The 27,157-nt window shown below is 42.6% G+C and overlaps 1 protein-coding gene across 1 annotated transcript; it reads right to left on the reverse strand.

The window, feature by feature from the left end:
• eepd1 (endonuclease/exonuclease/phosphatase family domain containing 1) lies at nucleotides 1-26,423 on the reverse strand. The gene is made up of 7 exons (XM_032580290.1): nucleotides 25,337-26,423; nucleotides 8,077-8,128; nucleotides 2,590-2,700; nucleotides 1,562-1,696; nucleotides 1,041-1,179; nucleotides 754-948; nucleotides 1-434 (listed from the first exon to the last, which is right to left on the reverse strand). Exons 1-7 carry the CDS (start codon nucleotides 26,179-26,181, stop codon nucleotides 247-249), a joined length of 1,665 nt encoding a protein of 554 aa, XP_032436181.1. The 5' UTR covers nucleotides 26,182-26,423; the 3' UTR covers nucleotides 1-246.
• Between the last annotated feature and the right edge of the window lie 734 nt (nucleotides 26,424-27,157).

The raw sequence follows: 27,157 nt of genomic DNA on the forward strand, positions 1-27,157 counted from the left end.
TAATATAAAGATCTAATCATTTCTCTTTATTTACACATAGAAAATGCTTGGCACATTTCTTCTTAAAGTACATTGTCTACATATACTTGAACATTTTTATGGCTTAATGACTTAGCAGTTACTAGGATAGATATTGAAACTCAGAAGGCGTCTCTGCACTTCTTCACATTCATGGGGAAGCTGTGCTCCAGCAGGGTCCATCCACCCAGATGGCCCGCCCACTCGCCATCTTAACCGTGACCACTGTCATCGCTCGTGTTTAGGCATCATGTCTCTGTCCACCGCCGCCATGGTAGGCCTGCTCATCTCCTTAGAAGACAGGTCAATGTAGAACTCAGCCACCACCGGGCAGTGATCTGACGCCACGCCTCCCCACGACCAGTTATCTGGGATCCAGGGATTAGTCAGGCCCTCCCGCACCACCATGCAGTGACCTGCCAGAGGAGCAGATTTAAGATCAAAAACCCAAAAACTAAGAAGCTGAAGACATGTCAGAGAGACATGAGCAAACAATTATGAGCAAAAACTTTCTTTATAGTTTTGTTCCAAGGAGCCACATTTTCTAGTAATGGGTTTAAACTGCAGCATTCTGCAGATTTTCTGAAGGTCTTTCAAAGTTTGTGAAAATTGGACAGTGGTCGTGTTTTATTATTTCAACCCAGAATAATTAGATATCATTATTTACATTTTAATATATAATAACTTCCTCCTCACACTGTGTCACCATAAAAACCGCAAGGAAGAGGAACTGACCTGAGTAGATCTTCTTGAGGGAGCGGCTGATCCAGATGTTGTCCAGGCACAGCGTGCCCTGAGGGCAGCGGGTGCTGATGTTAGTGAACTGGCTGGATGGTACCAGAGGACACAGCTTCTCCTTCCTCAGGACGTCGAACTCAGAGCTTTGTGGTGACGAGCCAAAGTGTCCCAGTACGACCAGCTCCTTCTCACCTGCAGAGGAAGCCATGGCAACAGGGTCAGGCTCCAGCTCTCCACAGGAAGGAGGCTGCTGTTTGGATCTGGTTCTGGGAGTTCAGACTGACCTCTGAGTGTTTCCTGGATGCTGGGAAAGAGGTGTTGCCCCTTGTCTTCGCCTGATTGGTGGGTTTTACTGCTGGACTCTCCTGCTGAGGCGGTGCTCTGCATGTGGACGCTCACCACCGTCAGCTCCACAGAACCAACCTGAACGGCACGATCAGTCAGTAAACACAAAACACGCACTCACTCAATCATTTCTTTTTTGCAGGCTGTTTCTTTACCAGCAGAGCTCCATTTTCTTCTTTGGAACATTAAAGATAATTACTCCTACATTTTTTTATGCTTTATTCCTGACCTTTTTTTTTTAAATCGATCACTTGATTCCCCCTATGCAGATTAAGTCGTGTACACGCTGGGACTCAGCTGCCTCTGTGAACCAGCTCCAAATGACTCCAACACTCACATTAGTGAGAATAAAAGGTTCTCAGTTAGACTCACAACTTCATCTTGTGGTGCTTCACAAAACAAGCAGCTCCAGTTCAAACTCAAAAACATGTGTGTTTTTTTTTAGCTAAATACAACTTACTAAAAAGTGCGCCAGATACAGCTGAGGGTGTGCATGATTTCCGTTGCCGTTGACGATAGGATGGTCGAGGACCACAGCATCCTTCAGATCAATTCCAGATGAGCTGTCCCACAGAAAGCCAGAGTAACTCGCTCCCTGCAAATAGAGAACGAGGAGAAACAGAGTCTTTAATTAGAATCCATGGCAACCTATTTACACCTTTCTATTACTATCTTCCTCCGAAAAGGTATCAAAACCCCCTACTGTCTCCTTTTTATTTGCTGTGAGAGAGAGATGACCGACAGACCAGGTCACAGTCACCTCACTGCTGCCAAATGATTTAGCAACTTTTCAGACAAAAGGGAAATGGCTGTCGGCCAAAATCAGAATGAGCAGGTCAGGCTTTTTAAAGATCAGAGGTCGGCCACAAAACTGCAATCGGTGCATTCCTAGTTAGGATGTTAGGCCAGGAGCAGAAAATAAAACACCTAATTCTTATCAGTTGATCATTATATAATCATTTTATGAAGCGATTAAGATAAATGATTGAAAGCCTAAAGCGATGATGTTCATGCTTACTTCTGACCAAAACTGTAAACAAAGTGACATTAATACAAAGGAGAACACTTTCAGTTCATTTTCCTGAAATTGATGGGAACATGAATTATAGTTTTTATAGTTCTTTCCAACCACAGGAGGAGTCAGCTGCTGCTAACAGAGGCATCCAGTCACACTGTTCTCTCACTGATCCAGTTTCTGCTAAACGATCAAAAGTCCATCATTCCCATCAGACTGTTGGAGTTAATCATGCCCAGCTCTTGTTGTCATATCAACCACCCATCTCTCATGATAGACCACAAGGTTGACCCAGTTCTTGTTTATATCACAACTTCAAATGGAGCTTTTCACTATCAACACACGGCATTGGCTTGTTAGAGGAAGCAAGGTGACCATTTAAAACTAAATAAATAAATTGGATCAAATGTTCTGCTTTCTGTAGGTGTTCATGTCTCGGAGCATCAGGGTTTGTGATATGGAGACTTCCATACCTTGCTGGAGCGTCCAGTGGGCTTCTCAGAAACGATGCTTTTCCACACGCCTCGGGGCCATTTCCACGTCCGTACGTTGGCCAGGGTTCCTTGGTTCAACTCCACACAGAACTGGAACAAAACACACAGGAAGCTGAGTCAGAACCACAGAACAGCCACATATAACAGCTCCTAGAACAGCCACATATAACAGCTCCTAGAACAGCCACATATAACAGCTCCTAACGGCATGGTATCTGGAAACAAATCAGCAAACTCTTCCAGTAGGAAGAGTTTCATTTTTAACTTAAAATTTAAAAAAGCAAAGCTACCTTAATCTTAATGATCCAGTCAGATATTTCACTGCATGTAGAACAACTACAGCTTACCAAAACATGATACCAAGACTTTACAACTTAACTGTTTGTGTTTGCTTCATATTTTTGTGTTAATATACTGTGGAAGCTGAAAGCTACTGTATTTTAACTCGACCTGATACCCCTGCATAAATCAGAGAACCGAGAAGCATAAGCAGTATGATGAGATGATAAGGCATGTAAGGTAACATTGTATCATGTGTTGATGTAAAGAATAGGTCTTGTGTTAGGAGTTGTGTCATAGAGTACAAAGCATGGAAAATACAGTTATCAACAAATTAAACACCAACTCAAAACGGCATGATTAAGTGCAGCATTTTACAGCTTGGCTTCAGCCTAACACTAGGGGGCAGATTAACTGCTTGTCAGCTATGTGTTTCTGAGACAATACACAGTTCAGTGAACTCCAGTAGCCTGGTGTGAGGTTACTGGAGTTCATCCAGGCAGCCTCAGAGCAAACACACCCGGAGAGGAAGCTCCTGATGTTGACATGAGCGAACACTGAGCTGATCAGCAGTTATGTCCCGGAGAACAGGTAGCAGTTCCTCCATCACAGCACAACAAAACAAACATGTTCAGAAAGGCTTACAGGTCAATCAGAGCAGGAGTTCCATGTGGAACACCAGGAAGTTCAGGCGGACCCCACCCACACACACAAACACACATCGGGGTCCTTACTGTGAAGGCCCAGGCTAATATGAGGCTGTTTGTAGGTTTATCTATGCTATAGCTACTGCTACAGCTACAGCATGAGTCTAGCATGTGAGGGACTGATCTATTGTTTTATTGCACCTAAAAATAAACAACAACATCATGCTTTGTCTTGATATGGGATCCCGGATTGAGAGACCAGAAACAAACACTCCAGGTTAAGCTAAGCACAAAGACTGAAGTGGACAGAATGAACAGAGAAGCTTTTTCAACTTTCAGGATTCTAAAGCTAACAGCTGTCAGGATGATTATTAATCCTACTGATCCTGTACTGTAAAGCAGATATTACTCTTACTGTTGCAGCTGTCAATGTTGATGACATCATTAGGTTGGCAAGGAACCAAACTGACTTTAGTAGCAGAGTCAGCTTTACGCCATTTCATTTTTCTGACTTCAAAGTTAGTTTTAATGCCCATTATAAATTTAAATTGCTAAAATCTAATTACAAATGATTTGTAATCACAGTTAAGTTTCATTTGTCACCGTCTCATTTATCACAACACAATCCTGGTTTAAGTGACCTTTGCATGAATGGGTGTGTCTCTTTAAATGTTTGTCATTTAATCTTGAGCAGGCTTTCTCTAGCTAATCTAAAGGTAACAGGAACCAGTTCAAATGAGCTTCATTCACTTCCTAGAGAGAAAACGGAGGATCATGTTAGGTTGGAATTTTTTGATCCTAAAGGAGGTTCTGTTCAGAAGCAGAGAACTTTGGCTAGCTGAGCAGGACTCTGCGTTCACTCAGCTGTCACAGCGGAAGTCATAAAACCGATGACAGAGCAGTTTTCGGTTCCCAGTAGGTGGAAACCTGAAACAGGATTTTTTCTCAGGCATCATCTCCAGGGGCCACTGAGCCTGTCGGGTACAGAAAAGTGAACCGCTTACAAGTATTATTTTGCCAAAACACAAAACAGCCTCATAATTCACTCTGAGTGTTGTAAAGTGCACACACAGCATGGAGCCAGCATCCTGGCAGGCAGCCCAGCAGTCCCAGGATGCTTTACTGTGAGACCTGGACTGGACTGGACTGAACTGGACTGGACCGGGCCAGGTTCATGTCTTACTCTGGAGCCCAGCTTTTCATGGTTGATTTATGTGACTGGTGAAAAGACAGAGATATTAAAAGCATTGAACCAGTGACTGGTTCTGTTTAACTCTGAAGTTGGAAGTCTAATAACATCCACTTTAACAGGGTTTCAGGTAGACAGCAGTAGATCAGCAGGATTTGCCGATTCCTCTGGCCGCTAATAAAGCTAACAACTGTTAGCATCACAAAACAGTGACCTCCTTTATCTGGATTCTGTACTTTTAACTGTTATGCAGATTGAACTGATTCTCTGATTCCATGTGATACATGTAATACATAAGCTAGCAACACCTTTTATGAAAGAAGGAAGACATGTTGGATTTTGGGGTGAGGCCTTGAAGATTTCAAGATGAATTTCAATTAAAGGGGCATTCCTGGGTATTTTTCTGACCTACCCAACAGAATTTCTTACTTTCACAGGCTGTGATAAAGCAAATATGCTAATACTGTATCATTTCTCCATGAGTTAACCAGCACTAACTCCAAACCAGAGAGGGTAATCACATAAACCTTATCCTTTTAAATGTCTCACCTAGCTTTTGCTGAAAAGATTAAAAATGCTTCCTGAGAATGAATTTTTTAATATCACAGTTTGTTTTTAATCCTCTAATTTAACAGAACTGGATGTGAACCAGACACAAAGGTTCCAGCCAGTCAATGAGCTCAGCTGAGCAAATATCACTGCTCTCTGTTTCGGTAGCAACATCTGGATCTTTAAGCGTTTGTATTGATGGAGGAAACGATGGGGTTAGGTTTGGGTAGCAGGACTTGTTTGGATCCCCTCTGATGAACAAAAGAACCAGCAATCCTGATGAATGCTGAAAAATATTCCATCAGATCACAGTTCTTGTTTTCTTGTGAGAACAAAGAATTAGCTTGTGGAAGTTCACAAGAAGACGACAGTGAAGTCATTGACCCAGATGAATTGTTCCGTGTTGCCTTGGTTCGGACTCGTCATCGTTTGTCCTCCTTCACAACGTTCAATGGCCAAACATGAACATGAGCTGTGGTGGTACACAACTGGAGTGGCTAGTTAGTATGCAAAACAAACCCTGTCATGTCTATGTGTGTGTGTGTGTGTGTGTGTTTGTTTATCTACTAATTACATTAGTTATGCTAATACTCACATATTATTTTTCAGTATGAGTAATAATGAGGAAGACACCCAACCACAGACAGAAGCTTCCTGAGCAACCAAGTGTCTGTTTTGGACAACAGTCCAAAGCAGACACACACACACACAGAGTGTGTGTGACTGATCTCAACAAACAACCAGCAAAAATATGCACAATTATATATTCATAATGAGGATCAGGAGATACAATAAATTATCATTTTATCTAATCTCTCAGATTATTGTAAGATTCAAAGATGCATTCCTTAGAATTATTCTTCAGTTGTGTAATATTATTACCTCAGCTTTTTTGTCCAAGTCATTCCACAAGAATTATTATTATTGAATTATTGTTTCTGGTGTCTCTAATCTTCCTCTTGATCTGAATGCTATTGATTCTCTACGAGGTTTGAATTTTTCACAATGTTCTAACTTTCTGAAACTCTGAACTTTGGGTTTTCACTAACAAATAATCATCAAAATTACATGAAATAAAGGCTTGAAATATTTGACTGTGTAACAAATCAATATAATACATGAGTTTCACTTTCTGAAATAAGTGAGAAAAAACAAATGTACCTGTATTTTCCTTATTGCTCTCTTTTTTGATTTGCTTATATTTTTGGAAGGCACTTTTTCTACTGTTATTGAAGACTCATTTAATATGGCAGCAGTGTTTTACTGCTACAGTTTGTCCATTCTTATGAGTAAATGGACAAAATGGAAAACACAGTAGTTTTCTTTTAAAGACTTTCCATAAAACTAACTGACATAATAATAGAGCAGAAAGAAACAACTTTTTTTTTGAATATAATCTGCACTTCTCATGCAGCCAGACATTAAAAATGGCAGCGGTGGAGGTTGGTGGAGGTAAAACGACGTGAGTGTGGGCTGAAGCTTCTCCATCCCTGCACTGCCTCGCTCTCATCCCACACCGCTGCTGACCTACTTCCCTCACACAGAGCTCTCATTTCTCAGCCAAGGTTAGACAGGGTTAGAGTGTCTAGGACAGAGTGACATTACCAGAGTGCGATGTGTGTGTGCATGTGGGTGTGTGGAGGCTTAGAACGGACATGTGATGCTGCTAAAATTGGCCTTTTAAGCTCTCAACATTTTATGGAGGCAGCAACATTTGTTCATTAATGCAGATGGCCTACATATTTATTCCATAATTGGAGAGAATGATGTGACTAGAGAAGATTCTCCAGGTATTAATGATTGTGTTTGTCTGTGTATATCTGTCTGAGCAGACAGAAAATGTGGAGTCTTCAGTCTTGACGTTTTCCCACCTCAAATGATCTGATGGAGCCTGGAAGAGATTTGGAGCAAGATGAGACTAACATCTTGAACCTGACCCAGAGGGACGTCAGGCCTGATGGGGGCGCTCTGGCTCCCACAGGAAGGCCCCTCCATGAGGGTCCACCAGCTGCCAGTGCGGCTGGGACAGTTGGCGTGGCAACACACACCAGCACAACCTGCCAGAGCTGGTGTGTGAGGTTGGTACCAGCTACCAAATAACAGGACTCACCTCCACACACAGCTTGGGCTCTGGAACCAACTGTGGGAGAGCTGGACAAGCTACTCTGGCGTTGCCATGGGAGACAGGCCTCTAGCAGGGAGAAGGGGGCTCACAATCCTCTGTCATGGTGTTATGGCAAGGCTGCCTCTGAGGATTCTATAGTGGTTGGCTGGGTAATGTAGGCGTTACTGGGGAGCTGTGATTGGAAGCCACAGCCTCCACAACCTGAAGCTGAGCAGATTGGTGTGTGAGGTGGATCAGCAGAGCTGCTAACTGATGGAGTCATCCAGGACATGTTACCGTGGATACTGCACTGTTAGCATGTCTTCATACAGCAACAGTCTTCGGTCAGACAGTTCTTTAGATTAGCTGCAAAACTGACTGCTAGTGGAGATCCTTCCAGCCCACATCCACTCTTTGAAGACACTTGGTTGATAGCAGCTACAGCAAAGAATATTGTCTCTGCTGTTTTCATTTGTTTGGGATGAAAATAAAGTATTTCTGAATTGAACTGAACTAAATCCGGATGAAGCTGTTAGCTAATCTGAATAAAGTCCAGGTTCATAATGAAGATGTTTTTCTCTGTTAGTCTGTGCTTCACTGGTGATAAACAGCTAGATAGCAATAAAAGAAGTAAAGCAGTTCATCCCATTCACACCAGTCATCTCCAGTTAAACCATTTGGACCTGGGCTGACCGTACCTTATCCAGGGCCTCCCGCTCCACCAGGTCCTGCACGGCCACCATCTTGATCCTGCAATGAGAGAAGGAGCAACTTTTACATTTATATAGTGTAATAGTTTAGCATAAATCAAACCTTTTTTCCAAAGACATAATATTTTGTCCAGCAGATATATATATATACAGTACAGACCAAAAGTTTGGACACACTTTCTCATTGAATTCAATGAGAAGGTGTGTCCAAACTTTTGGTCTGAACTGAGTACAGACCAAAAGTTTGGACACACAGTTGTGTCCAAACTTTTGGTCTGTACTGTATACAGTGGTGTGAAAAAGTGTTTGCCCCCTTCCTCATTTCCTGTTTTTTTGCATGTTTGTCACACTTAAGTGTTTCGGAACATCAAACCAATTTAAAAAATAGTCAAGGACAACACAAGTAAACACAAAATGCAATTTGTAAATGAAGGTGTTTAGTATTAAAGGAGAAAAAAAATCCAAACCATCATGGCCCTGTGTGAAAAAGTGATTGCCCCCCTCGTTAAAATAGATTATAACTGTGGTTTTTAACACCCGAGTTCAATTTCTCTAGCCACACCTGTTTTCAATCAAGACATTACTTAAATAAGAGCTGCCTGACACAGTAAAGTCCACCAAAAGATCCTTAAAAGCTACACATCATGCCGAGATTCAAAGAAATTCAGGAACAATTGAGAAAGACAGTAATTAAGATCTATCAGTCTGGAAAGGGTTATAAAGCCATTTCCAAAGCTTTGGGAATCCAGCGAACCACAGTGAGAGCCATTATCCACAAATGACGAAGACATGGAACAGTGGTGAACCTTCCCAGGAGTGGCCGGCCGCCCAAAATCACCCCAAGAGCGCAGCGACGACTCATCCAAGAGGTCACAAAAGACCCCACAACAACGTCCAAAGAACTGCAGGCCTCACTTGCCTCAGTTAAGGTCAGCGTCCATGCCTCCACCATCAGAAAAAGACTGGGCAAAAATGGCCTGCATGGCAGAGTTCCAAGAAGAAAACCACTGCTGAGCAAAGAAAACATTAGAGCTCGTCTCAATTTTTCCAAAACACATCTTGATGATCCCCAAGTCTTTTGGGAAAATATTCTGTGGACCGATGAGACAAAAGTGGAACTCTTTGGAAGGTGTGTGTCCCATAACGTCTGGTGTAAAAGGAACACTGCATTTCAGAAAAAGAACATTATACCAACACGAAAATATGGTGGTGGTAGTGTGATGGTCTGGGGCTGTTTTGCTGCGTCAGGACCTGGAAGACTTGCTGTGATAAATGGAACTATGAATTCTGCTGTCTACCAAAGGATCCTGAAGGAGAATGTCCGACCATCTGTTCATGAACTCAAGCTGAAACGAACTTGGGTTCTGCAGGAGGACAATGATCCTAAGCACACCAGCAAGTCCACCACTGAATGGCTGAAGAAAAACAAAATGAAGACTTTGGAGTGGCCTAGCCAAAGTCCTGACCTGAATCCTATTGAGATGTTGTGGTATGACCTTAAAAAGGCTGTTCATGCTCGAAAACCCTGTAATGTAACTGAATTAGAACAATTCTGCAAAGATGAGTGGGCCAAAATTCCTCCAGAACGCTGTAAAAGACTCATTGCAAGTTATCGCAAACGCTTGGTTGCAGTTGTTGCTGCTAAAGGTGGCCCAACCAGTTATTAGGTGTAGGGGGCAATCACTTTTTCACACAGGGCCATGATGGTTTGGATTTTTTTCTCCTTTAATACTAAACACCTTCATTTACAAATTGCATTTTGTATTTACTTGTGTTGTCCTTGACTATTTTTTAAATTGGTTTGATGTTCCGAAACACTTAAGTGTGACAAACATGCAGAAAAACAGGAAATGAGGAAGGGGGCAAACACTTTTTCATACCACTGTACATATATATATATATATATATATATATATATATATACTGCTCAAAAAAATAAAGGGAACACTCAAATAACACATCCTAGATCTGAATGAAAGAAATATTCTCATTGAATACTTTGTTCTGTACAAAGTTGAATGTGCTGACAACAAAATCACACAAAAATCATCAATGGAAATCAAATTTATTAACCAATGGAGGCCTGGATTTGGAGCCACACACAAAATTAAAGTGAAATAACACTACACGCTGATCCAACTTTAATGTAATGTCCTTAAAACAAGTCAAAATGAGGCTCAGTATTGTGTGTGGCCTCCACGTGCTTGTATGACCTCCCTACAACGCCTGGGCATGCTCCTGATGAGGTGGCGGATGGTCTCCTGAGGGATCTCCTCCCAGACCTGGACTAAAGCATCCGCCAACTCCTGGACAGTCTGTGGTGCAACGTGACGTTGGTGGATGGAGCGAGACATGATGTCCCAGATGTGCTCAATCGGATTCAGGTCTGGGGAACGGGCTGGCCAGTCCATAGCTTTAATGCCTTCATCTTGCAGGAACTGCTGACACACTCCAGCCACATGAGGTCTAGCATTGTCCTGCATTAGGAGGAACCCAGGGCCAACCGCACCAGCATATGGTCTCACAAAGGGTCTGAGGATCTCATCTCGGTACCTAATGGCAGTCAGGCTACCTCTGGTGAGCACATGGAGGGCTGTGCGGCCCTCCAAAGAAATGCCACCCCACACCATTACTGACCCACTGCCAAACCGGTCATGCTGAAGGATGTTGCAGGCAGCAGACCGCTCTCCACGGCGTCTCCAGATTCTGTCACGTCTGTCACATGTGCTCAGTGTGAACCTGCTTTCATCTGTGAAGAGCACAAGGCGCCAGTGGCGAATTTGCCAATCCTGGTGTTCTCTGGCAAATGCCAAGCGTCCTGCACGGTGTTGGGCTATGAGCACAACCCCCATCTGTGGACGTCGGGCCCTCATACCATCCTCATGGAGTCGGTTTCTAACCGTTTGTGCAGACACATGCACATTTGTGGCCTGCTGGAGGTCATTTTGCAGGGCTCTGGCAGTGCTCCTCCTGTTCCTTCTTGCACAAAGGCGGAGGTAGCGGTCCTGCTGCTGGGTTGTTGCCCTCCTACGGCCTCCTCCACGTCTCCTGGTGTACTGGCCTGTCTCCTGGTAGCGCCTCCAGCCTCTGGACACTACGCTGACAGACACAGCAAATCTTCTTGCCACAGCTCGCATTGATGTGCCATCCTGAATGAGCTGCACTACCTGAGCCACTTGTGTGGGTTGTGGAGTCCGTCTCATGCTACCACGAGTGTGAAAGCACCACCAACATTCAAAACTGACCAAAACATCAGCCAGACAGCATAGGTACTGAGAAGTGGTCTGTGGTCCCAACTGCAGAACCACTCCTTTATTGAGTGTGTCTTGCTAATTGCCAATAATTTCCATCTGTTGTCTATTCCATTTGCACAACAGCAGGTGAAATTGATTGTCAATCAGTGTTGCTTCCTAAGTGGACAGTTTGATTTCACAGAAGTTTGATTTACTTGGAGTTATATTGTGTTGTTTAAGTGTTCCCTTTATTTTTTTGAGCAGTGTATATATATATACAGTATAGATATATACTGTATATATATCCCTACCTAAACTTCATGAAGCTTTCATAACAAATGAACTGAGACTGAAACTATTTGTCTATTCTTTCTGATAATCTGCTGGCATCCCAACTTGATTATTCGGATCTAAATTACTCATTTTATTAACCATGTCTGGCATTTATTATTAAATATTCAGAGCCAAACCAGGCATATTGTTGAACAACAGGGGAGAGTCCTAAATTAAAGGTGCAGACGTGTTATTGGACTGCAGGAGAAGGAACTTTACAGCCCAATAAACCTTTATCTGTTTTCATTCCAACTCATTTTCCAAACCAACAGTCAGCACAATAAAAAGCAGTCAGTTTCTGAGCGGCCCTGGATCTTTTCCTCTAACTCCATTCGGCCGTGAAGAGAGGAAGTGCTTTGTGAAGCAATTTGTCATGAAGGGAGAAGCATTCCTATGCGAGTCGTTTGCGCTGACTTTCTCAACAAACTGCATTTAAAGATGAAGAGAAAAATGGGATAAAGTGGGCATCTAATATTTTTGTTCTTCTACAGGTCTGGAAGCTGTTTACACAGCCCAGCATGCACAGCTCCTGCAGCAGCAGCAGTAAATGTCTGGGGGATCTACAGCATTGCAACACAGTAGAACTGAGTTGGTTGCACAAGGAGATGATGACTGAACTGCGTTCACCTCTCAGCATCTAATCTGAAATCATAAAATCAGGTTACATAAGGGTCTGTTCTCTTGGTGAAATGCAGCCCCTAATAACCAGCATAGCTCAGCTTCTGTCACGACTGTACACACACGCAAACACACACATGTAACAGGGCCCAGTGGCTCCACTCAGGCTCAGAGACCAAACCTGGCAGAATGAATCAGAATGTCATTCTGTTTCTCCCGTTGCAGCAGACAGAAGTCCCTGCAGACTGCTTCCTGCTTCAGTTCGGCTGAGGCTAGGTCAGATCCAAACCATAAAACACACACAACTAAACACCACACTGATCGATTTATCTGTCAGGCTCAGCTTCAGTCAGCTGACCTGCTGTATTCTAGGAACACACTGATGTGAATGAGTCAGCTGCAAATCAGCTGCTGGGATCAACACTGTAACACACACACATCATTTCTCCCCTTCTGTGCTCAAGGCAGAAGTGTGATGAACAGACATGGATCAGCTGGCATTCTGGTCGCTCTAACAAAATGAGAAAATGAAGAGAAAATGTGAAAAATGATTTTCTTTAGCAGAGGCAGGGAGGATGGACAGAGATGATGGGCAGGTGGACAGAGCTGAATCCAGGACACGGCTGGAGGGAAACCTGTTAGAGGCTGCAGAAGACCTGAGACTGGGATGGAGCTTCACCTTCATCCAGCCAGAGCTGCAATGGAATGTTTTTCAAAGCATATTTAGGTGTTATAAAGGCCTAGTCAAAGTACAGACATAAATCCAACTGACAATCTGATTTTCTTTTGGGATGGACTGATCCGCTTTTTGCCCTTCCGATACCAATACCGATATCTGAGGTCTACTATCGATCCGATAACCATACAAAAAACAGCTGAATTGACTTTAAGCGTTTAGTTGTCTAAACAAACATAAATGTACTAAATTACAAATGTATTTGACAAATCTACACCAGTACAGAACACTTAACACCAACAGCTTCACAAGCTTGGTCAAACATGTAAAAGCAACATCTTTAATTTGTTCAGTCAGTGAGTATAACAGGCAATATAAAATAAATAAAAAAATTGAAACTGACTACATCAACAGGTTGACCACCTTAGTCAAACATGTAAAAATAAACTGTAACAAACCTTCTTTCAAATGGTTCAGAAAGTGCAATTAGAAATTCTAAATATAATATAAGATAAATAGTAAAGCATGATGTTGCTCAAAGCATAGAGTTAGACTAAATAGATCTGCCCTCTTGGATCAGGCACATTGTCACTTAGACCTAATCTATGATGTTTTTTCAGCATTGCAACCGATACAGATATTAATATGTATCGGAGTATCTCTAATTTGCTATAATATCTTATATACAACTATTAAAATTGATACTTGTATCATTATTTATCATTATTTTCCAAACAACATATTGGAAATCTTTCGGTCCTACTTTTCAAATTGTCATGTTAGAAAACAGATTGCAGCCAAACAAGCAGCCAATAAAAACAGCAACTCAGAAACCAGTGAGAAGGCATGGAGACAGTTGACACTTATTGCAACTAATCTAACCTCTCTGCTGCTCCACATGTAAAAGCTGACTAACATCAACATTAATGCCTCACATAAACATCTTAGTTCAACTAAACACGTACAAGACGGAGCAATGGACCTGCATTCAGACTGCTGAGGAAACTCAGTGTATGAAATAGGTTGGTGAGAGAACAAGGAGACTTTACCACCCCCACTGTTACTGTAGTCAGCAACTTCAAACACTCCTATAAAGAAGCATTACTGTTGACTGAGGGTCAAAGGCAGCGCAGCTGGAGCTGACCTGACGCAGCCGTGCATCAACACACCTCCACCTTGTCCAGAGGTCAACAGAATGAGCTCTGTCTGAAGGGAAAAGATCTGACCCAAGTCATACTCTGACCCAGAGTATACTCAAAATAAAAAACTCAAAATGAACATGAACATAGTCAAGGGGGAGCAACACACACACACACGCGCGCGTGCAAGCACGCACACACGAATCTTATGATTACATGAAATACCAACAGGAAGTAGATTTATCTTGAGTGTCGCTCTGACAACACAGATTATTTCTAATATCTGTTGGTGCTGCAGAGACATAAACACAGAGCTATAAAGTCAAATCAAATGTCTTCTTCAGTACATGTCAGATTACAGCAAGCTTGAGGACAAACACGAGGTTGTATAATCAACGAGATGAGCTGCTGGGTTCTGCTGGGCCATGCTGGCCCTGACAGTACACACTAATCTGATGAGAAGTTCACAGGTTTCAGCTTCAGATTCACATGGAGTTGTTCCTCTTTCCTAGATCCTCTTCTGCATCAGAATCACTTAAAGTCCTGACAAAACCTCTCAATTTCAGGAAATAACAGCACAGCAGTTAGCTGTAATAAAATTCTATGTGTGTGTGTGTGTGTGTGTGTGTGTGTGTTTGTCCTTGTATTTGACACATTTTAAGGACAATTTGTGTTGTGCCGTGGGGACCCCCTGCTTCTCGTGGGGCCCAAAGTCCAAGACCTATAAGAAGCAGCGCTGCTTTGGGTTAGGAGTTCGGTTTGGGACTAAGCTGTGAATTCAGTTTATGTTAGGTTTAGGCTTAGACATGTACTGGTAATGGTCCCCTTATAGTACAATCAAGTAACTATGTTATCTTCAGTTGCTATAAAAATGCTCCAAATATCAATCATGACTTAAAAGAAACCTGACTTTGTAATTTAGTGCCTTAAAATTGGATCTCTGTCTCTTTAAAACTTTTGTTTCTTCTGAAACTCCTCCTTCAGGAAGTGAGCACAGCACGGCTCTATTAACCCTTTAACAATGTTTTTTACCAGCGTTGCCCTGAGAAGTAGCTCAGTGCAATACTTGTTGTAACTGCAGATGAGCAGTTCCACCAGGTGTTTGCTAAATGATGCTGGCTAGTCTGAAGGAGTAGAGTGGAGTGGTGAAGGGGGAGCTGCTTTCTGAGGCCTGTGGTTCAGTTCCATCTTCAGATTTAATCAGGAACCTCCATCACGCTGCACAGGGACCAACAGGAGAAAATGCTAATGATGTCTGTGTTAACACTTATGTGAATTATTCTGTAAGCCTGTTCATAAAGTGAGAGTCGTTGATGTGAAAATATCCCCATCATGTACAGCCAGCAAAGACTTCCTGAGCATCGCTCCACAAACCAAGCTCCTGTGGAACTACTTATCAGTGAAATAATCTCTTTATGATAATGACTCCTTTTCATTGCCACTTCACATGTTCTGCCATCTTTCTGTCTTGATGCTAGTTGTACTAATTAGTGTTTAGACCTCACTGTGAGCTGATGCGCTGAAGGAAAATAAGCCTGAATTGCTTAATACAAAATAGGACTGGGAGCGCTTTACTGACCAGAGTGCCTCCAGTCTGGCAGGGCCTGCCCAGCAGTTCACATTAGCTCAGCAGAGTATCTCTGAATGAGCTCAGCTAGCGAGCAGGAGCTGGAAAAGAAGCTGTGACATGCTCAGCAGGATGCTGGAGAGTTAACGTCCTGCTTGTTTTCCTCTTTCTGCACCCTGGTTAATCTGCCATGTGATTAAAGAAACATGTGGAGCTTCCACCAGCTGTCCTGCCTTCCCTTCCCAACACAAACAACTGGATATTCTACTTCACACAACCTACTGACTCTTCTGTAGGTTAGCAAACTCTTTTCAAATTATTCAGACATGTCCAGTTTGAACGTCCGGAAGATGCTCCGTCCTTATGAAGAGTTTCCTTCCATTAATTGCAACACATTTTATTAGATGAAATCAATGCATATTATAACCACAAGCATTAGTCGAAGTGAAAACCTGAAGCGGGATAAACAATGAATGCCTTCTATGTATATGTTGCCATTAGGATCCATCCTAAGAAAGTTTAATATCCTGTTCCACTGCTTTTCTGAGGAAATTTAAGCTAATTTTTCATTAAAAATAAGTCATATATATATATATATATATATATAGTATATAAAGTATATATAAAGAAAGAAAGGCTTTAAGCCATGGTGCCCAAAGTGGGTCCTGCAGGGCCGGAATCCTGCATGTTTTCGTTCTCTCCCTGACGTACTCTCCCAGTAACAACCTTTTGTTCTTCTAATGAGCCATCATTGAACCAGGGAGAGAACTAAAACATGCAGGGTGCCGGCCCTCCAGGGCCCACTTTGGGCACCACTGGTTTGATGAGTTTACAGTTAAAGTGTAAAGTGACCTGCAGGTGGAATAATCAATGCTTCCCTGGTATCTACAGTCCAAAGGGTCAACACATTCAGCTTTGATTGTTCAACATGGAATCAAGGGTCATTTGGAAAGTAGCTGCTTCTGTGTTCAGAACTGCACAGAGTCTGGCTCAAGCACACAGAAGCCAAACCTGGTTGTGGATAAAAACTCAAAGAAAGAACTGAGACAGACGACCCAGGTGACCCATTCTGGGTGTCTCCCACCTGACGTTATAATTTTTTAACTCTCCCACAATCCTGTAGCTCAGCGTTCAGGAAGAGCTAAGCAGATGTCACGGTCAGAGAGCAGAGAAGAGATGAGTGTGTCCTGCAAGACACACCCATCTCAATGTGACCCCTCAGTGTGACCCCGCCAGGACCACGTACTGGGTAAAAGCTCAACTCTTCTTAGGACTGTGACTGGTTAATTATTATATTGATTGTTCTACATATACAAATAACTGCTCTGTAAGAAACTGTTTTCCTTACAGAGTAAAAAGCCTTTCTGACATAGTTTATCTTCAGATCAGCATAAGTTTTGGCAGATTTGTAATCAGCCGATCTTCTCTACCTCCACAAAGGTCTGAAAATCAGTCACTGCTCTCTTTTGCTCTGCTGTGAAAGGAGACTGACTGACATCAGGTGATGTTAGCACGGACGTGGCTAACACCAGCCACCCCACTGTGGACAGGTTAGTGACTCTGTCAATATGCAGCCACTTTTCAGACAAAAAGAAAATCAGTTTTGGCTAAAATCAGAATCAGCACTTCAGGCTTTTTAAAGATCAAGATTGACCAGAAAACTGTAATCAGTGCATCCTGACAGAAACAGTAATCTTACACACATACCAGGAGAAGTTTTTAGCTCATTAATTATTGGAAGTTCAGCCCAGTTGTGCCATTGTAAACCTCTGACAGGAACCTTTATGTCCGTATCAGATTAAATTAATTTGCAGGTAATGCTGTATTTGCCACCAAACAGTTGGACTTCAGGAACACACAGCAGGCTGAACCCGGACAGACTGAGCTCCTTTCCACTTCACTGCCTCTGTGTTCAGGGACAAGTGTAAGAGCAGCTTTACAGCAACCATAGATGGGTCAGGCCAGAACTGCAGCCTGAAAATAGAACCTCAAGTCGGACACTTCTCTAAACACTCCCAACTGGCTAACTCAATCTGGAACGGACAAACTGGGATCATTACTTCAGACAAACTCACAAGGTCTTACAACATCTTTGGAAAAACAGAGAGCAAACAAACACAGGACTACTTGGTAGGTCAAAAGTTTGTGATACCCTGTAGGAAATGAGTTATGGAATCAGAAAGTTAATCATAAATTCATAGGGCAATTTATTAGGTACATGTCTATGTTCTTCTGTATCCAGACATGATTAAAGAACAACATCCTGCTGAAGGTTAAGCTGCACATCAGAATGGGGAAGAGACACAATGTGAGTATTTCACAAACTGCAGATCTCCTGGGAATTTCACACACAACCGTCTTTCAGGCTCACAGAGAATCGTGGGAAAAAATGAAACAGAGGGCAGAACACCGCCTGGTCAAAAATGTGTGGTGGATTTCTGTGGTCAGAGGAGAATGTTTACGATGACAGAAAGGTGAACTTTACTCCAGTAAATGCTGCTAACTGCTAAGGTACACAGAACATCATCTCTGAACATCAAAATTAGAGAAAGTTCAAATTTGGTGTGAATAACATGAAAGCATGGATCGATGGTTCAGGTGCTGCTGCCATGGTTTGGAGGATATTGCAACACTTTGGGCCCCTTGGTCCCGACTCAGCATAATTTCACCCCTACAAGCAACCTGAGTTACTGACATTATGACCCCAGTAGAACCGTCTTCTGATGATTCCTTCCAGCTGGGTTATGCTGCTTTCTTGAACATGATGATGAGTTCAGTGACCTTTGGTGACCTCTACAGTCAGTTCCCAGTCCAATAGGGAAGCTCTGGATTCTCTGATACAGAACATCATGGATGTGAAGCCAACAGATGAGCAATGATGCTCATCATAATATCCACCTTCATCATTTATGCAACACGAGTCATTTTAAAGGTGATGAGTCCAACACAATCTGATTGGTGAAAAAATGAACGTCCTAATCCCAAACACAAAGGAACTAGAGGAAAAGTCAGGTTTACAATAAAAATGTCTATCTCTGTTTGGGTGTGCGTGTGTGTGTGTCCTTCAAATAAAATAAACAAGCACTTCCCTCGGCTGTGTGTGTTCACACAGGTAGACTGGGAGTGAGCAGAACAGCAGCATGTTTAGCCAGTCAGGCCAGTTTCATTCCAACCGGATCACAACCAGCGTTATGTACACAGCATGAGTCCGCTCAGAGAAACCATCTGTTCAACTGGATCTGAATCTCTGCGGAGGAGATTCAAATAAAAACAGAACTAATATTTCCAGAAACCAGAACTGTGCGCGACGGCCCAGGAGACGGTTCTCCTTAACGTAACATGACCAAAGCAGAAACATGTCTGATGACGAGACGAGACATGATGGAAGGCGTTAATATCGGAACGACTTCCCATGATTCCACGGGTTGTGGTAGAAATGCAGCAGACTGCTGGATCCGTTGGAAGTCCATCAGTCAGAGAAATTCTGATGGTTTGGATTTCTCCTCTCAGAGGAAACCGTGCAGCAGCAGGCGGCTTTGAGGAGACGATGGTGACGTCTTTGCTCCATGATCCAAACTCAAGTCTTCGCCCTCCTTAGTTCCTGTCAGAAACACCCTGAGGAGCCTCACAGCAGGCAGCCGACACACACTGCTGAGGGGTGTCCAAAATGTCTGGCACGTGAGCTAAAAGTATTCTGGGGCCACAAAAATATTGTTTTTAAAACCTAAAATCACCAAAAGGTTGTCATATTTTTACCTGCACAACAATAAGCTAAGCATGAACTATTATAAGTAAACAAATAGGATAATTAGATTGTTTTTGAAGGAACGAGATCATTGTTCTAAATCTTCAAATGGTTTCTGCATGATTCCTTGTTAAATGAAAAACGTTCAGTTTGCTTGTTATTCTGAACTTGATTGAAGAAAACAATAAAACAGGATCTATGTCTGTCTACATTTGAAAACCTTTGTTGTATTTAGACAAGTTTTAATACAGCAATTAAAAGCAGATTTGGCTGCATCAACGTGTACGTTAAAGTCATGGATAGTTGTGGTTACCATGACAATAGTTCCAAGAAAGCTTGGAAAAGATTATTGATTTCTGTTGCTTCTAACATTTTTGCTGAGATTTTAATTTAAAAGTTGGAATTTTGTCCTAATTTCTTTAATTTAATTCTTGAATCGTCGCTGGAGGACCGCACAAAATCAGTCCAGCGGCTTCAAATGGCCCCCGAGCCCTACTTTGAACACCCTTGGTTTAGCCAATCCTGACTACTGAACACCTACAGTAGGTCCGAGTTTATTTGCTGCTTTCAGGATGTTTCTGAACCCCAGCCTGAACCGAGTGTGTGACGTCACACACTCGGTTCAGGTCCCTGAGGACAAATAGCTCAGCTCCTGTGTGCGTGCGTGTGTGTGTGTGTGTCTGGGCTGGGTCTTTCTCACACAGAGTGAGCAAACAGAGGACAGCAGACCTGCTAATGAATCTCTAGGATATGGAACCTTAACCTGAAGAAGTGCTGAGTTGCTCTTCTTTCAGTCTGCTTGTCTACATTGTCTGATCTTAATCATCTCTAATAGTTTTTTGTCAGTAACTGATCTGATCTGATCTGATTTGGTAGGTTTGAAAACTTCCTGGTTTAGAGCTTTTAGAGTTCAGCTTTAGTCTGGGAAAAGTGTTTTAACTTCAGGGTATTTTATTGTCATTTAGCTTTGTGGAACAACATAAAACAGTGACAAGGAAGGGAAATGATGTGTTTTTACAAGTAAAAACCTGATTAGTTTTGGCTCACCTGCGTTTCTAAGGTAAAAACTGGGCAGAACCAGCTTCACTGTTACTACAGCTGGTCTTTGGGGGTTTGTCTCTAGCCGATCTTCACATCCAGAGACCAGAGATAAACTCAGTCAGAATGGATAGAGAGTTTATCTGAGCATCAAGTTTTCAAATCTTGCTCCATTTTCAGTTGGATTTAGAGATGGACTTTGACTGGACCATTCTAACACATGAATCAATATTTTGTGATAACATTGTGAGAATGATAAATGTTACAATAATTATTATTTATTGCTTCTTTTATAGGTAACTGTAAGGCTGTGACTGCGCCACAAACACAAATCCACCTCTAGAGAAATCTGATTTGTATCACTAAACAGCACAGTGATTGCATTCAATAATATTTTACATTTTATTGATATTTATTGACGCTCTCATTGAATGATGTGGAGAAAACAGTAAAACTATAAATTCCAACAATACAGACAGTTTTGGCGGGTTTTAAGCTACTTGTTGTCATGACAACAAGAAATCTAAATTCTTATCATGTTAACAAATTTATCACAAAAAATGCTAAATTATACAACAAATGTCCACCTGTAAGGGCTCCATTTACTAGTTTGGTGACCTCTGAGGGTTGTTGGTTTTTTTTTTACTAGATTTTAGGAACAGAGCATCAGATTAAAGAGGTCAAAAATGTTAAGAATTTTTACTTAAATGAATGAAAATCACTTTCCTTCCCTCTTAGTCTTCCGCCCAACTTATTGTTGGTGAATTGCACAAATAAATTCAGTTAAAGATTGTGGCAAACATTTTCAGTTAAATAAAGTGAATAGAATGTGTATGGTTCTGTATATTACACCATCCTCAGCAGAATCCTATCATTTATGAAAATCACACATCATTTCCTCACTGTTGTCCTAGAACTAAATTTTCTATTTAGAGTTGTGTTATCTGCATGGAGCATCATTAAAGGTGGAATATCAGTAATAAAAGTTCTCACAAACTGAGGAGCAGAGAGAGAGAACCGTGACTGCAGAGCTGAGAACCGCCAGACCTGATCCACATTAACCTGCTGCTGGAAGCCTCTGCTCGCTCTCACTTCACCCAGACAGAGTCTGGATCATGAAAAATAGTTTGTATTTGTTGAAATGTTGGCGTGTTGTGATGCATGAAGCCGTATCAGACGAGTAAGGAGGAGTTCTGGACGGGAGGAAAATGGTTTTAATCACTAAGCCAGTGTGATGTTCGGTGGAGGGTAAATATTTGTATTAAATGAGTCATTTTGTTTGTTTATCTTCATCAGCAGGTCTGTACCTGGCTGTGTACACAAAACACAGATCTGCATAGATTTACATAGATCTGTAAATTCCCATTCTTTACGCTCAAATAACACAAACAGGAAGCTGACATTACCAATCATCCTGATTTGAATGACATGATGCTGGGTCACATTTATGAATTTGAGTGACTTCCATTTTGAATGGACACGTTTTAATGGGAAGATGCTTCATGCTTTGCAGAGCAAGCAGCTGGGAAGGTTTCCATCTGCTTTAGCTGTTTATAACAACGTCTGACCATCTGAGATCATTGGTGAGGTCAGACACTGATGGTGGACATGAAGGTATAGTTCATAGTCTGCACTCTAATTCATCCCAAAAATTTGTATAAAGCTGAGGTATCATTACATAAGCATTTCATATGAGTTGATATCAATAATTATTGATTAGTTTTTTGTTTTAAATCTCTGAATTATTGTCAAACTGGTGAAGCGACTTTTCCTGTTTTATCCATTGTTTCCAGAGCTGTTTGTTCTTTTCACACCATGCGATTATGTTCTATGTTTAAGGAGCTGAGGCACACTGACGAAACTTGAAACTGCTGCTGCTAAAGCTACAGGTTGTTGCTAGGTAACCAAAGACTGAGTGACTGAGTTAGCCGATTCCACCCACCTTACTCACCTAGCTCAACATGAGAGATTGAATGGCTGAAACATGTCTGTCACTTCCATCCCCCAGAAACTGTCTAAGAATTCACATCCACACATGTATTGTCACGAATGCATAATTGTGAGTTTCTTGTAAATGTTCAGAAACATTGGTGTTACTAATAATAATAATAATAATAATAATGCATTTTATTTGACAGCACCTTTCAAAACACCCAAGGACACTTTACAATAGGGGTCTCCAGTCCTCGAGGGCCGCAGTCCTGCAGTTTTTAGATGTGCCACAGGTACAAAACACTGGAATGAAATGGCTTAATTACCTCCTGCTTGTGTAGATCAGTTCTTGCAGCCTTGCTAATGACCTAATTATTCTTTTCAGGTGTGGTACAGCAGAGGCACATCTAAAAGTTGCAGGACTGCGACCCTCGACGACTGGAGTTTGAGACCCCTGATTTACAACATTAACGTTCAGTGATGCTAACTCCCACCTGGATGTGGGATCGATGTGACGAGCAACAAAAATTGAGGGATTTAATTTCTTAAAAGATTAAAACTGTTTGTGCGTAATCTATCGACTTGATTATTTTGTTCCTTTTTATTCTATATGTTAACTTTGGACGGGGTTTAATGTAGAAAAAATATCATTAAATTCCTTGCAAATCTTTCTAAAGTAGTTCCACAAAATAAATGGTTTTGATTGCAAAAAAAAAAAAAAAAAATTATAAAAATTACTGTGAAATCCTGGAGGAACTGATCAAGAGTTCTTTTTACTGGACATACTGGTACAGAGGACAAATGCTGTCAGACAAGGCCTGTTGTCCTGGTAACCGCCAAACCCAGAGCGGTCCACTGGACCTCCAGACAAAGAGGAACGATTCATCCAGATCTCCTCCACCTCTAATAGACGTCTAGATCAGATTTCAGATATCAAGACAAAGGCAAGAAAAACACAGATAGAAGCAGCTCTATGCTTCAGGACCAGACTCTGGTCTGGTTCTGGTGAGTCAGAACTTTTGCACAGGTGACAAAACTCTCCTTCAGTGAGAGCAGTTAGTATCAGCTGTCATCCTGAGCCACAGCAATGTGCCATTCTCTCAAACAAACAGAAACTCCTCTCTATCCCACATGATATCCCAGATTAAGATATTTATCCTCCTTTGAGAACAGGTCTCTGTGACATTCTCCTCACCCCTCCTGCCTCCCAAACAGGTTCAGGCTCAGCAGCTCAGCTCCCAGCTGTGGGACTGGCTGGGAAACTCTAGTCACACCCAGCACTCTATCTGACTGTCGCCGCCCTGCTGGATGACAACGTAGTCCCTGAGAAACACTGACAATTCACCAGAATGAAGCGAAAGCACATCATATTCTGCCCTCATTGTCCTTTTCAGGGAATATCTGAACCTGGCTGCAGGGGAACGCCCAGCACTGAGGCATGGGCCGGTACTGGTTTTGTTTTAACCTGGTACCCTTTGTTGTTTCACCTCTACCTGCTCTAGTTCCACGCCAGGTCAGGTAATTTCCTGATAAATGAGGCGTAATAAATCCTGAGCAGAACCCAGAGGGAGGAGAAAACTAGTTAGATCATTGGAGCCAGGAAGGGAAGAGCTTAGCAGCAGTGTGGATGAGAGGAACGTCACTGCAGCCTGATCAGAACGGGCTGCCTGGACCAGTCTGACCACAGCCTAAACACAACTGGTCCAGCCGTAGAAACTTAAATAAGAGAACCTGAATTCAGGCTGCATTCGGAAACACCATCACATCTCGAAAAACAAATTAGATTTCATTTGATGTCTGCCTTTTTTGTGTGATCTGGGGAGACCTGATGAACATAGTAGCTGTTTATGAACAAAACTGGGAGTAGCAGATGAGACAGAATAACAGCAGCTTGAGATCGCTACATTCAGCCTGGTTTGTCCTGATTACTGAGCAGCAGATGATTAAAAGTGAATGACTTCCTGTTTATTCAGCATTCACATTCTGAAACCGTAGGGACGCTCCACAGAACAAAGTTTGTTCATATTATCTTTTTTTTTTATTATTACTTTTTTAAATGTTTCTTTGTTGTAGACATTAGGACAAAGTCAAACTGTGTCTGCTGGAATAAAATATTCCAATAGCCCAAAAGATCAATGAATATTCTGTGTTTTCAGATTTATAGATTATTATGAAAACAAAATCTGGAAAGGTTCTAATTGATTCTGTCAAGTATTCATAGAGGCGACCAGGCTGGGTCTCAGTTATGGATAAGAATGGTGATGCACATATAGAAAAGAATCAGCCGATTTCCCCTTGATCGGCTCTAACTGGTGATCAGCCAGTAAAATACAGTTTAAATCTGATTTTATCCTATTTATTAATTGCATCAAAACAAAGAATATTCAATATTTTGATCCACAGACGCCTCAGTAAACAGAAGCTAGTAGGAGATACATTTGTTATTCATTTTCTGATGAATTTCAAACTATGAATGAGCCAGCAGCACATCAGGACCGGCCTGAACCTGATCCGATTCAGATTCTGATCCAGACTCTACAGCCTTTACAGACAAAAGAGCCATTTAAACCTGCAGACCAGTGGATTAAAACGTGTCTGGAAACACCTGCAAATGTCACACAACGTTTTTTTTTAAAAAGCAACTTATAATTTCAGATATAATTTGATGCCATTTATAAAGAACCACCATTATGGTTTCTATTTTTTGATTATTTAAAATAATGATGAACCTAAAAATGTATTAAAAAGAAGATCTGTTTTTTCTGTGGGACGGAAAATAATGTAAAAAAATAAATCAAAAGCTCATAGAAACCAATCTAATTATAAGAAACTAAAGGAAAATGTCACATGAAGAAAATAAATAACTGCTAGAATCCTGCGTCTGTTATTGTAAATTCAGCTGGTTCTGTTCATGTTTAATCAACGTTATGAGGCGCCACTGCAGAGCCGTGCTGTAGCATTACTCACTCATTCTCCAGCAGGGTCATGCACACCACCTCCCTGACCCCCGGGTTGTTGGCCTTCTCGCAGGAGCAGCCCTGCAGGCTCCACGTCGCCAGGCGCACCGCGGGCTTCCCGTCCCGCAGCCCGAGCGGAGGCTCCACGTTCGGGCGCACCGAGATGATCTGCGCCGGCCCACCCGGAGGAAGGTCCAGGTCGTCACTTTTCAGACTGAATGAAGTGGGGCTCGGCTGGGACTTGGTGGTGCCGGTCAGTCCTCCGTTGGTGTTGGTGGAGGGCGCCCTGGAGCGCTCCACGTACACCTGGAAGCGGATTTTGTCCAGCAGCGAGCTGTTGACGTGACTGACCCTCACCAGGTCCTCGATGCTCCGGAACGGCCCGTGCTCCGCCCTGTAGGCCACTATGTTCCTGACGATCTTCTCCGTCAGGCCGCGGATGCTCATGAGCTGCGCCGCGGTGGCCGTGTTGATGTTGAGGCCGGTGCAGGGCTGGTGCTCCACGTCTCTGCGCAGCGACGACGGGGAATGCTGGGAGGAGTTGGTCCTGGAGGAAACGCAGATTTCCAGCTTGATCGCCTCCAGCTTGGTGGCGCCCACCCCGCTCACCAGAGCGAGGTCCTCCACCTTCTTGAAGCCGCCGATGCAGTCCCGGTACTCCACGATGTTCTGCGCAACGGAGCGGTTGACTCCCGGCAGAGTCATGAGCTCCTCCTCAGTGGCGGTGTTGATGTTGAGCCGCTCATGGTTGACCAGGATGTTGCTGAAATTGCACGCAGCGCTGAATTTGCGCTTCCCGCAGCTGAGGTCAGTGGGGTCCCTGGGGATGGAGCGGTGGCAGCCCAGATTCCCCATGGCGGCTGGTTCCGGCGGGTCACCGGCGGACGGCTCGGTGCAGAGTGGGCAGTAAAACAGGAGGAGGGCACCTGGGAGGGCAGAATGAGCGCAACAAACTGCGACTACATTCTGCGCGCTGCTGAAGCCCGTCTGCGCGTCCTGACGCAGAGATGGATGTGAAATCCAGACTGGGCAGTAAACTTTGCCCTGTGTGTCAACACGCAGCAGCCTCCGCACACACACGCCCGCACACGCGCACACCCAGTCCTCTGACAGCCTGGCATCAATCCCGCAGCATCACGCCGCTCTCTGCTTCCGGTCTGGAGCAGCATCTGCCTCAGAGGCAGCCAGACAGCCAGAGCCGCAGCAGCTGCATGAAGCCGCACAGCTGGAAGCCTTTCACCAAACACTCCACACATCTGGTCGGTTCACATCTGTGCATATTGGATTAAATCTATAGTTCACACAAATCCTCTAAAAGGCTTTTATTTTGAAGCCAAGTTTTCTTCTTTTCCGGGACGGCGGCCGTGGAAGGCGTGGCTTCAGGTGTGACAAGTAAGAAGGAGGGATGAGAGGGAACGGGAGGGGGGGTGTTATCATACATGTACATTTTATTTTGTTTATTGCATCTAGATATGACTTTATTACAGGCTAGGATATTATTTACATACCGAGCTGTTAGCTAATACAACAGTATATTCAGTATTAATGAGGTGTCAGATGAACGGGAACAGGGTTCTGTTAGGAAGTTAGATGACTGAATTATTTAGCTAAAAAGAATAATAATTTAAAAAAACAACTAATACATTTTTTTAGCTTATTGTTTATTAGTTTTTCGCTTTGTTCCCATAATATCTGCACTGAATTTCTACAAAGAATGTTGTCACACAATCTTTGGAAAAAAGACAATTTATTATTTCAGATAAATATCTACTATAGAAAATTTGATGTCATTTTTAAAGGACCACCATTTTATTTATATTTTTGGATTTAA

This window comes from Xiphophorus hellerii, chromosome 13 (genome assembly GCF_003331165.1).
Source record: "Xiphophorus hellerii strain 12219 chromosome 13, Xiphophorus_hellerii-4.1, whole genome shotgun sequence".
In the NCBI taxonomy this organism is placed as follows: Eukaryota; Metazoa; Chordata; class Actinopteri; order Cyprinodontiformes; family Poeciliidae; genus Xiphophorus; species Xiphophorus hellerii.

Bases quoted from the DNA above. Each gene is read 5' to 3' on its own strand.
- eepd1 (XM_032580290.1), bottom strand. From the start codon at position 26,181: ATGGGGAATCTGGGCTGCCACCGCTCCATCCCCAGGGACCCCACTGAC. The intron at 1,697-2,589 runs GTATGGAAGTCT...CTCTATTTGCAG, and splicing joins CCACTGGACGCTCCAGCAAG to GGAGCGAGTTACTCTGGCTT. The intron at 435-753 runs GTCAGTTCCTCT...CTCCTCTGGCAG, and splicing joins CCTCAAGAAGATCTACTCAG to GTCACTGCATGGTGGTGCGG.